This window comes from Pongo pygmaeus, chromosome 6 (assembly GCF_028885625.2).
Source record: "Pongo pygmaeus isolate AG05252 chromosome 6, NHGRI_mPonPyg2-v2.0_pri, whole genome shotgun sequence".
In the NCBI taxonomy this organism is placed as follows: Eukaryota; Metazoa; Chordata; class Mammalia; order Primates; family Hominidae; genus Pongo; species Pongo pygmaeus.
In genome coordinates, this window is record NC_072379.2 from 127,476,738 (window position 1) to 127,488,545 (window position 11,808).

At 45.6% G+C, this 11,808-nt stretch overlaps 1 protein-coding gene and 1 pseudogene across 1 annotated transcript; both read left to right on the forward strand.

The window, feature by feature from the left end:
• The first annotated feature begins 4,322 nt into the window (after positions 1 to 4,322).
• LOC129040506 (small ubiquitin-related modifier 2-like) lies at positions 4,323 to 4,725 on the forward strand. The gene has a single exon (XM_054495133.2). The coding sequence runs from the start codon at positions 4,394 to 4,396 to the stop codon at positions 4,673 to 4,675; it is 282 nt and encodes a 93-aa protein (XP_054351108.1). The 5' UTR covers positions 4,323 to 4,393; the 3' UTR covers positions 4,676 to 4,725.
• A 4,321-nt stretch (positions 4,726 to 9,046) lies between these two features.
• On the forward strand, positions 9,047 to 10,921 carry LOC129041589 (protein capicua homolog; annotated as a pseudogene).
• The last annotated feature ends 887 nt before the right edge of the window (positions 10,922 to 11,808 follow it).

Here is an 11,808-nt window from a genome sequence, read left to right on the forward strand (position 1 = left end):
TTGTATTTTCATTTTTGGTCAGTTCAAAATAGCCTTTTGATTTTTTTCTCTGACCCATAAGGTATTGGGAAGTGTGCTAGTTTTTTATAATATTTGGAGATTTTTCCAAGTGTCTGTTATTGATTTCTATTCTACTTTGCATGACTTGAATTTCTATATGTATATCACACCTTGCTCAATATCCCAGAATATGGTCTATCTTGGTAAATGTTCCAAGTATTGTGTTGCTGGGTAGTGTCAATTAGGCCAAGATGGTTGTTTTTCTGTCTACTTGTTCTATCAATTATTGACAGGTGTGTTGAAATCTCTTACTACAATTGTGGATGGGTGTACTTCTTGCAGTTTTAACAGAACTTCAAAATAAAGGCCACAAAAACTGATAAACTGGGATTATTTCTTCTTGATAAGTTGAACCTTTTATTCATGAAATGACCCTCTATATCATCTATAGTAATATCCTCTGTGCTGAAATCTACTTTGTCTATCTTTTCAGCTGTCTTTCATATATCTTCTCATCCTTCTATTTTTAATGTATTCATAAAGTGAGTTTCTTATAGGCAGCATATAGTTGGATCTTGCATTTTTATCTAATCTGCCTTTTAACTGTGGCATTTACATTCATTACACTTAATGTGATTATTGACACTGTTGGATTTCAATCTACCATCTTGCTGCTCTTGTTTTCCATATGTACCATCCTGGCCTTTGAAGTCAAATGACAGATAAAATATTTAGGATGTGGTGCTTAAATTGTTTTGTGGTTCAGATAAAATATCTGAGTGCATCCCCTGCAATATGAGGCCATCTCTTCTCTTAAGATGTGGTTTGGGAGGAAAATTCACTTTATATTTCAGAATTTTTAGTATATGCAGGTGATTCCCAAATGTATTCTCTCTAATTGAGCTACGTCTTCCAAGAGTCTGACCTCTATATCCAACTGCCGGTTGAGCAGCTCTCCCTGGGTGCTGCACAGGCAACTTCGATGTCCAGTATCTAAGGTCACACAGCTCAAGCTAAGAAACTGGGACACGTCTTGAGAGGCAGAGGACTCTACCGAAACTACTGGGTCATCACCTGAATCCAAGAGCATGCAACACACCTCAGACCAGAGGCCTCAATACAAGACAAAATATCCTAAATAATCAGAAGGATTCTTTATCATGTAGATTGTATCATAATTCATCAAAATAATTTTATAATAGTTAACTGCCATACTGTCTTATAAATGATGCCTTCTGAAGTTAAACATAATATAGATTCAGTTTTTTAAAATGATCTACTTACAACATACTAAACAAATAATAGAAGTTTTTTTTTTTTTTTAAAGCACTATCTCCTATGAAGTCTAAGAAAGGAAATCATGACAAGTTCCTGATCAGATAAAAACCACTGCATCATTAAAGGGGATTAAAAGGAGGCATAAATAAATCTGAATAGAAACATCCATTTTCCTGGGTTTTATCTTTCTGTACAAGCCCAATTCTAGGGTTAAAATGATACTCTGGTTTGCCTCTATAAGCAAGAAATTCCTTAACAGCAGCTCAAAAATGACCTTAATGTCTGGGTGAAACATATTTCTTCACCTGTGGACACTCAGAGCTCCCATCTCTGTCAGACACGTGTCACCTCTGCTAACACACCCAGGCATCTCCAGGAGGACAGGGAACTGTCATCCTCTCCAAGATGGCTCTGCTCCACCCAACCCAGGCTTTCCTAAGCCCAAAACTCCACACGGGAGGCAACGCCTGATGAAGCAACGTTCCCGCCACAGCATCCACCTTAACCTTCCAAATGCCACTGCTGTGAAGAGGAGCCATCGCAGATTGCCATGGCGACAGAGCCCTTCTGCCCCAGGGCATCCACTGCTCTCAGGCACTGTCCAACCGACACCTGGTATAGCCAATTGTTTTTCTGAAAAAAAGGTAGCAAGAAAAAAATACTGCCAATTACTGGCAAAACATGGAAATCCAGAGGAGATATGGAGCATTTAAGAATTCAGATTAAGGGATACAATAGTCCCCTCTTATCCAAAGGTTAGTTTTCTGCTGTTTGTTATCTGCAGCACAGTACAATAAGATATTTTCTGACCGCAATCACAATTTGTATTATAGTATATTGATTTGTTTTTATAGAGAAAACAAACAGGCTGTTGGGCTACGGCGATCCGCCCACCTCAGCCTTCTCAGTGCTGGGATTACAGGCGGGAGCCACTGCGCAAACACGGTATGCTGTTCTAACTGTTCCGTTTCATTTGAGTTATTGTTGTGAACCTCTTACTGTGCCTAATTGATAAATTTTATCACAGGTCTATCTCTAGAAAAAAATACAGTATATACAGGGTTTGTACTACCTGTGGTTTCTGGGGGGACCACTGTACTGCAGACTGAGAAGACCACCTCCAAGGTAGAAAATGAGTTCATCTGCCACATCCCCTCACTCAACCTTGTGGGCCTCTGCGCATTCTCCCAACATCACCGAGCACTCCTCACCCCAAAGGTCCACTGCTGGGATCCTCCTGACCCGTGGCATTTCATGAGCTGTGGCAGGTCTGATGAGTGAGTCTCTGACATATCTAGACAAAGGAGACTATTTAAAACCAATTCATGTTCATTATAGATCCAGATCTAGAGAAGAAAAATAAAATAAAATTTAGATAACGAATTTTAAGACTGAACAACACTTTGCATATTCTTCCACATATTGATTCTGTAAGGTCTCAAAGCAGAAACAGACCAATGCACTAGACTTACAGGGAAGCAGATTTCAACTTAGTTCATTCCACTTCAGATAGCTAAGGCAGGAGAAAGTGAGGTGCTATTCTGGGAAGAAACCTAAGCAGTGGCTGAATTTTGTTCATTGAATTTGACTGAATTAACTCTTTTCCAATTTTAGGGTTTAACAATTACATAACTCTCTCAATTCCTGGACTGTGTAGGTGACAGAGGAGCCCAGCAGCCTCTGGCTGACCCTCTGGAGACAGAAGGGCACACGGCTGCCATTTTCATCGATTCCTCATCGGCGGGGCAGTCAGGAAGTACACAGGCTGAATCACAGATGATCTTCAGGAACACAACTGGGTGACATGGCAAGTGCAGTGAACAACTCACTCTCCAACATGCGCCATCACTACGCTCAAAAGGAATCTATTCTCTTCTGTTCTCCTATTTACTTATTTCTTCAACTTATAGAACCCAAATGGATGTGTGCAGTGTTCACTAATATGCAAGACCCTCGATGAGAGTCGTAGGGAGCTGTGAGAGAATTTTCTGCAACGCTGCTATTGTCTCATAGCCTGTGTGTCCAATAAGGGAGCTACTGGCCACATGCAGCTATTGTACACTTGAAATGTGACTAGTGGCTACAGAATTAGCACAACTATGCATATAAGCATAACTAAGCAATAAGCATAACTAAGTTATCCTTAGAAGGATAACTCCATCACCCCAACTTATATTTTCTGGAACAAATTTCAGCTCTCATCTCACTGTGACCTACAGCACTGAAATTGCATCACCGCAATTTTAATACTTCCACAACATTGCCACCTCTTCTACCCAGAAGATGCACAGAAGTCCCTTTTTTTTTTTTTGAGACAGAGTCTCACTCTGTCACCAGGCTGGAGTGCAGTGGTACAATCTTTGCTTACTGCAACCTCTGCCTCCCAGGTTGAACCAATTCCCCTGCCTCAGCCTCCTGAGTAGCTGGGATTACAGGTGTGCACCACCACACCCAGCTAATTTTTTTTTGTATTTTTAGTAGAGATGGGGTTTCACCATGTTGGTCAGGCTGGTCTTGAACTCCTGACCTTGTGATCCGCCCACTTCATCCTCCCAAAGTGCTGGGATTACAGGCATGAGCCTCTGCGCTGGGCCCCAGAAATCCCTTTTAAACTACATTTTCAACACATGTATCACCTGAGATAGTGGGCGTGAACTCTTCTGGTGGAACGTTTGATGAAATTTCACAGTATACATTATTTATCAAAAAGCCCAAGTGGCTTTTTTTTTTTTTCATTTCTGAGTGACACCAACCCACCACTAAAATAGAAATGACACACTACAATTTATGAGATTAGACTGCTGTTACATTATGCTATTTTATCAGACATAAACGAGTTTGAAATTACTGTTCTAAACTGAAGTAACTTATTTGCTGATTTTTAGGCCCGTTTTAATATTATTTAGGAGACATACATAAGCTGAAATTAAATTATGTGAATGGAATGAACTGAAATTCTGTAGTGCTTCCCTTGGCCATTTCTAACAAATTCCTATGGCTCGTAAGTCACAATCTATTCCGTATAATATTAGAAAGTACAAATAATGGTGTAAACAACTAAAATGCTCTATGACAATGAGCAGAGGTAGGAAAAACATACACTTCGGCGCTCGCCATGGCCGACGAAAAGCCCAAGGAAGGAGTCAAGTCGGAGAACAACGATCATATTAATTTGAAGGTGGCGGGGCAGGATGGTTCTGTGGTGCAGTTTAAGAGGCATACACCACTTAGTAAACTAATGAAAGCCTATTGTGAACAACGGGGATTGTCAATGAGGCGGATCAGATTCTGTTTCGACGGGCAACCAATCAATGAAACAGACACACCTGCACAGTTGGAAATGGAGGATGAAGATACAATTGATGTGTTCCAACAGCAGACGAGAGGTGTCTACTGAAAAAGGAACCTGCTTCTTTACTCCAGAACTCTGTTCTTTAAAGACCAACATGACATTCTCAATTAGAAAACTGCAATTTGGTTCCACCACATCCTGACTACTATCGTATAGTTTTCTCTATTCTTTCATTTCCCCCTTCCCCATTCCTTTATTGTACATAAAGTAGCTGGTATATGTGCACAAGCATATTGCATTTTTTTTAACTAAACAGCCAATGGTATGTTTTGATTGACATCAAGTGGAGATGGGATGGGGAAAAATACTGATTCTGCGAAAATACCCCCTTTCTCCATTAGTGGCATGCTCATTCAGCTCTTATCTTTATATTCCAGTAAGTTATTTTGCTCTCACTATTTTAACAAAAAAACAACAACACAAAAATCCTTGCATACCTCATTCAATTGCAGAATTTTAATGTTTTTCATTTATCATTGTAAAACCAAGGACACTTTTATAACTTTTTTGTACGTAGCTGTTACATGTAGGGCAATCTGTCTTTAAGTAGGGATAAATTACTCTAAAACAAAAAAAAAGAATCCTAGATAGTTTTCCCTTCAAGTCAAGCGTCTTGTTGTTTAAATAAACTCCTTGTTTAAAAAAAAAAAAAAAGAAAGAAAGAAAAGAAACTCCACTGGTAACTTTCTGAGGAACTGCCAAAACTTCACTTTATAGTTTTGTAGGTTGCAAAAAAATAATCTGATGTCCAAGATCACCAGAGGAACAACACCTGTTCCCCCCTCCTATCCAACGGTCTCTCTCCTGGGTGCAGTGACTTACTTGCGGAGGAGGAATAAACACAAAAGAAGAAGAAAAAAGCAAGTCAAAGGACATAAATATGGGTGGGTAGATGTGGCTCCCTGTGACTTCTCTTATGGAGGTGTGCCCTACTTCACAGTCTTTTATACACAGACAGAAGATAGTCACCATTTTGGACTTTCTCTTTGTTCTGCTTTTTTGGTTTTTATTTTTACTTTTTCTTCCTTTCTTACTTCTTTGTACTGACTCATATTTCTCCACATTACAAATGTAATAAATTAACTAGATGCAACAAGAAACAGACTAAACAGGGCTGAAAGCAAATTAATGGCATGGAAGAAAGTATGATCTGGAGCCAGGTGTGGTGGCTTAGGCCTGTAATCCCTGAGTAATCTCAAAAAAAAGAAAAAAAGAAAAAAAAGAAAAGAAAGTTTGTGATCTGAGAGACCAAAATAGACACCACTTTATCAACTAAGTTGCACTCAAAGCTTCAGAAAATGAAGTTACCTACGGGCAGAGGGTTCAGGGCCTGGCTGGCATGGCAAATGTCTAAATTTCTTTGGCTAAACTCCCTAACAATAGGAGCTATCAATTCTGATTTACAACCCAGACCACTACAACTCTGATTGGACAGAGGACGGGCCTCACAAACATTCTTTTCTGATAAGCTACTGCAGGCCTTTGGCCAGTTTCAGCAGCTTATAGAGGATTTGCACAAACTGTCTGTGTATCCTGTAGTTCACTTTTTGTTTTAAAGAGCCAAATTCCATCTCGTTTTAATGCTAAAACTCAGTCTCAAAGTAAATGTGGGATGTATGTGACATATGTGTTTACCCAATTCCCTTATAAATATGTATAGCATTTCCCTCAAACCTGCTGAATATGATATGGTTTGGTGATATGCTTTGGCTGTGTCCCCACCCAAATCTCATCTTGAATTGTAGTTCCCATAATCCTGACATGTGGTGGGAGGGACCTGGTGGGAGGTAATTGAATCATGAGGGTGTTATCTCCATGCTGTTCTGGTGCTAGTGAGTGAGTTCTCACCCGATCTGATGGTTTTATAAGGGGCTTTCCCCTCATTGCTCAGCACTTCTCCTTGCTGCCGCCATGTGAAGAAGGACGTGTTTGCTTCCCCTTCTCCCATGATTGTAAGTTTCCTGAGGCCTCCCTAGCCCTGTGGAACTGTGAGGCAATTAAACTTCTTTCCTTTATAAATTGCCCAGTCTCGGGTATTTCTTCATAGCAGCATGAGAATAGACTAATACAATATGTATGATACTGGCCTTATGAGACTTAACTCTCAAGCTATCCTCCTCTTCTAAGAGAGTGCACTTCCAGCCACATCAGAGCCATAAGCCAAAAAAGAAAAAGAATTCTAAGCAATAATAATAAAGAGGTCAGCAAAAGGGAGTAGTGGGAGAGAGTGCAACAGGATGAAGTCCTCACAGACATTCTTGGAATTGGTTATCTGCAGCAGTCTATCAAAGAGAAAGTTTTACCATGTACCAGGATATCAATGGATGCTGTAAAAGTGGAAATATGTGGTTAAAACGGAAAGAAACCAAAATATTCTTCTGCAATATACTAGGGATTGTAGAGCTGAAGAATATTAAAGGGCAGGGGACACTCTACCCTTCCCTCCGCTTGCCTGATGGCAGGACGGCAATTTACAAAGACAAAAGGTCTTCCTGCCTCCTCTCTGCCTTTCCCACCTAAAGACAGGATTTGCAGGGTTTGCTTATAAGCTCATAGGCAAAAGCGCCAGAGACTTTTCTCTTCCCATAGATTTACCTTCCGACATTTTCCCACCTTTTGGAAACCTGAAGATGCTCTCTTGTCACTATAGGATTTATGAGTCTTTGTTAAAATACTATTTAAGCAAGGCCCTTAAGCCACTGCCTTGAGAAAGAAATCCACTTGAACTGAGAAGCCTTTCCTGTATGATGGGTACAGCAATGACTCAATAAACTGTTTTTTTTTTTTTTGACATGGAGTCTTGCTCTGTTGCCCAGCCTGGAGTGCAGAGGCACGATCTTGGCTCACTGCAACCTCTGCCTCCCAGGTCCAAGCGATTCTCCTGCCTCAGCCTCTTGAGTAGCTGGGATTACAGGCGCCTGCCACCACACCTGGCTACTTTCTGTATTTGTAGTAAAGATGGGGTTTCACCATGTTTTCCAGTCTGGTCTCAAACTCCTGACCTCAGGTGATTCACCCATCTCAGCCTCCCAAATTGCTAGGATTACAGGCATGAGCCACAGTGCCCAGCCAAACTTCTGCTGACTTTTATTTTTAGGAGGCTATTTCACCTAAGAACCTATGAGGGAAAGAAAATAAAATATATTTTCTCCCCTAGAAAACACAGAATCACTCTTAGAGTTGTGTGTGTGTGGCTGTGTGTGTATGTCTGTGTGTGTGCTGTGAAATATGCCCATTTAGTAGCTTTTATAACCATAATCATTTTTCTTAATGTTAAATGACTCTTTTGGGAATTAATATCTCTAGTAGTAAAAAAAATTCTTTAATTTCACAAATATGTCATTTTCTGTTAACTTTTTAAGTAAAATAAAATTTAGTAATTTCTATTTTAAGAAGTATGTGTGAATACTCTCCCTTTCATCTCTGTATTACTCTAGCTACCTATCTATGTCTTTAAAAAATAAATAAATAAAAATAAAAAATAAAAAACAGGGTCTCACACTGTTGCTCAGGCTGGAGTGCAGTGGTACAATCATGGCTCACTGCAGCTGTGACTTCCCGGGCTCAAGTGATCCTCCCACCTCAGCATCCCAGGTAGCTGGGACTACAGGTGCGTGCCACCATGCTCAGCTAATTTTTGCATTTTTTGTAGAGATGGTGTCTCATTATGTTACCCAGGCTGGTCTTGAACTCCTGGGCTCAAGCAATCCTGAAACCTTGGCCTCCCAGAGTGCTGGGATTATAGGCATGAGCCACCACTAGGTCTACTTTAAAAGAAATGCTTAACGGAGTTTTTCAAGTAAAAATGAAAGAAAGCAGCTGGGTGTGGTGGTTCATGCCTGTAATCCCAGCATTTTGGGAGGCCGAGGAGGGTGGATCACTTGAGGTCAGGAGGTCAAGACCAGCCAGGCCAACATGGCAAAAACCCACGCCTTCTAAAAATACAAAAAATTAGCCAGGTGTGGTGGCGGGTGCCTGTAATCCCAACTACTCAGGGGGCTGAGGCAGGAGAATCAATTAAACTATGAGGCGGAGGTTGCAGTGAGTCGAGATCACACCACTGCCCTCCAGCCTGGGCGACAGAACAACACTCTGTCTCAAAAAGAAAAAAAGGAATGCTAATTAATCACATGAAAGCATAAGAAAATATATAATATTCAGCTGTAAAGGTGCATATGCTTGGGAGGCTGAGGCCGGAGAATTGCTTGAACCCAGGAAGTGGAGGTTTCAGTGAGCTGAGATCGCACCACTGCACTCCAGCCTGCCAAACTGTATCTCAAAAACAAAAACAAAAAAAAAAAAACTTGAGGCCTGGCCTCCTGCTCCCCTCCCATCCCCCCTTCCGTGGGTCCAAGCTGCCTTGGCTGAGGAGGGGGCTGAGGTGTGAGCCCCTCCCAGGAACCCCCTGCCCAGACCATGTACTTGGCCCACAGGCCCCTGATGTCTGCATCCAGCGAGGCCTCCGGTGGCGTCAGCATGTTTGTGTGGAGGAACGTGGGACCTTGCTCTGTGGCTGTGTTCTCCTGGTACTCTGTCCCCTTCCTGACCCCTCCCTGCAGCTGCGTGAGGCCCAGCAACCTGCCAGTCACTCAGTGGCCTCCAACCAGAGCAAAGAACCTGCCAAGTCAGCAGCTGTTGCTCCCGAGTGTCCACCAGGTGGGACAGGGAGTGCTGACCCTGGGCGGCCCCCTGGAGCCACCTGCCCTGAAAGCCCAGGGCCCAGAACCCCACACACTTTGGGGGTGGTGGAACCTGGTAAAAGGCCACCTCCCACCATGGAGGAGGAGCCCTGGGCCCCTCAGGGGAGTCCCTGCTGGATAGTGAGACAGAGAATGACCACGATGATGCTTTCCTCTCCATCATGTCTCCTGACACCCAGTTGCCTCAACCACTCAGATGATGTCAGGCCCAGTCCCTCAGCGCCCTGTGCAAGGAACAGGACTCATCTTCTGAGAAGGATGGACGCAGCCCCAACAAATGGGACAAGGACCACATCCGGTGGCCCATGAGTGGCGGTCATGATCTTCAGCAAGCGGCACCAGGCCCTGGCAGGGTGCACCAGGGTCACCCCAACCAGGATAACCGGACCATCAGCCAGATCCTGAGCGAGCGGTGGTACACCCTAGGGCCCAATGAGACGCAGAAGTACCACGACCTGGCCTTCCAGGTGAAGGTGGCCCAGTTGCAACAAGGACTGAAAGAAGTCCAGCTCAGATGCCAAGCCCACAAGCCAGGGGCTAGCAGGAGCGTACAAGGGCTCGTGGGAGCGGAGCATATCAGAGACGGGCACTGCCACTGCCCCTGGGGTGTCCTCTGAACTCCTGTCAGTTGCAGCCCAGACACTCCAGAGTTCGGATACCAAGGACCAGCTTCTGTGGGGCAGAACGGCTGCACACAGTCAGGGAACCTGGATCAGCCTGGCCCAAGCCTTCTCCCACAGGGGGGTACACAGCCTGGACGGCAGGGAAATGGACCGTCAGGCACTACAGGAACTGACACAGGTGGTGTCTGGCACTGCATCTTACTCTGCCCCAAAGCCTTCTACTCAATATGGAGCTCCAGGCCACTTTGCAGCCCCTGGTGAGGGAGGTGACCAGTGGGCAGCTCTGCTGCTGCCCATCTGAGCTGCTCATTCCCAGCACATGACCAGTGAGGACACAGCGAGTGACGAGAAGCACATGGTCATCCATGAGGAGGAGGGGGTGATGATGTCATTGCTGATGACGGCTTTAGCACCACTGACACTGATCTCAAGTTCAAGGAGTGGGTGACCGACTGAGAGTGGGGACAGCTCTGGGGAGGAGCCAGAGGGCAACAACGGCTTTGGTGGGAAGGTATTTGCACCTGTCATTCCTTCCTCCTTTACTCCTGCCACCCCTTGCTGGATTCTGAGCCCCCAGGGTCCCCCGATCCATCTGCAGTTTTTGGCAAAGTCTATGGTCCCACCCCGTCCTCCTCCTACACATACTCAGATGCTTCCTCCTCAACCTTGGCACCCACCTCCTTCTTACTGGGCCCAGGAGCCTTCAAAGCCCAGGAGTCTGGTCAGGGCAGCAGAGCAGGCCCCCTACGGCCCCTACCCCTGGGGATGGGGACCCAGGCACGCCTTCCAAGGTGACCTGTTTCCTCCCAATGGATCCTGCCACCTTCTGGTACAAGAGACCTGAAAGTGTGGGTGACCTGGAGCTACCAGGCCCCTCAGTCATCGCGGTCCCTCCCAACACTAAGGCTTTCCTAGTCAGGAGCTGGGCTGAGCCACCCGGGGGGCAGAGCCTGAAGAGGAGAAACTGACTGGGCATTGGGGGTTGGGGCAGAGGGAACCCCACGGACAGGGATCCTGCACTGGAGGACCCCACCATGCCCAAATGCAAGATGAGAAGATGCTCTAGCTGCAGCCCAAAGCCCAACACCCCCAAGTGTGCCATGTGTGATGGGGACAGCTTCCCCTTTGCCTGTACAGGTGGAGAAGCCGAGGACGGGCTCAGGGAACCGGAGACCGAGAAGGCGCTGTCCTCTTCACTGCATGCGCCCTGGACCAGTGCCGGCCCTGATCATGCAGCTCTTCCAGGCCCACTGCTTCTTCCTGTCCACTAGGCCACAGCTGCTCTCCAGGCCCACTATGCACACATCTTCCCCTCCATGGTTTGTTCTGCCCCTGCCCTGACTCCCAGCCCTGCGGGGGTCCTGACCCCACCTCACCCGGCTCAGACTCTGACGCTGCCCTGGCTGCCCCACCACTGCCTCTGCCCGAGTCACGTGAGGCTGAGAGTAGGGGCAAGGGCAGCAGTGGTGCCAGTTGGGGGGCGGTCCAGTGGGAGAAGGCTCAGCCTCGTGGGCTGCTCCATGGGACTGATGACTGCATGATCTTCTGGGCACCTCACGGATCTTCAACTGCAGGTGAAACAGATGCTGCTGGTGGGTGCAGGGCCGCTGGGAGCCGCTACATGGGTCCCAGAGGCTGGACTGGGGCAGGTGCCAACTGAAGCTGCTGGGGCAGCATGGGCAGGATGTTCTGCACACAAACCTTGGAGAAGAAGATGTGTGCATAGCGGGTCCACTGCTGCTGCCCCTGCCCTGACTCCCAGCCCTGCCTGACCCCACCTCACCCTGCTCAGGCTCTGGTGCAACCCTGGCTGCCCTGCCACTGCCTCTGCCCCAGAGTTGGGGCCTCCACAGCC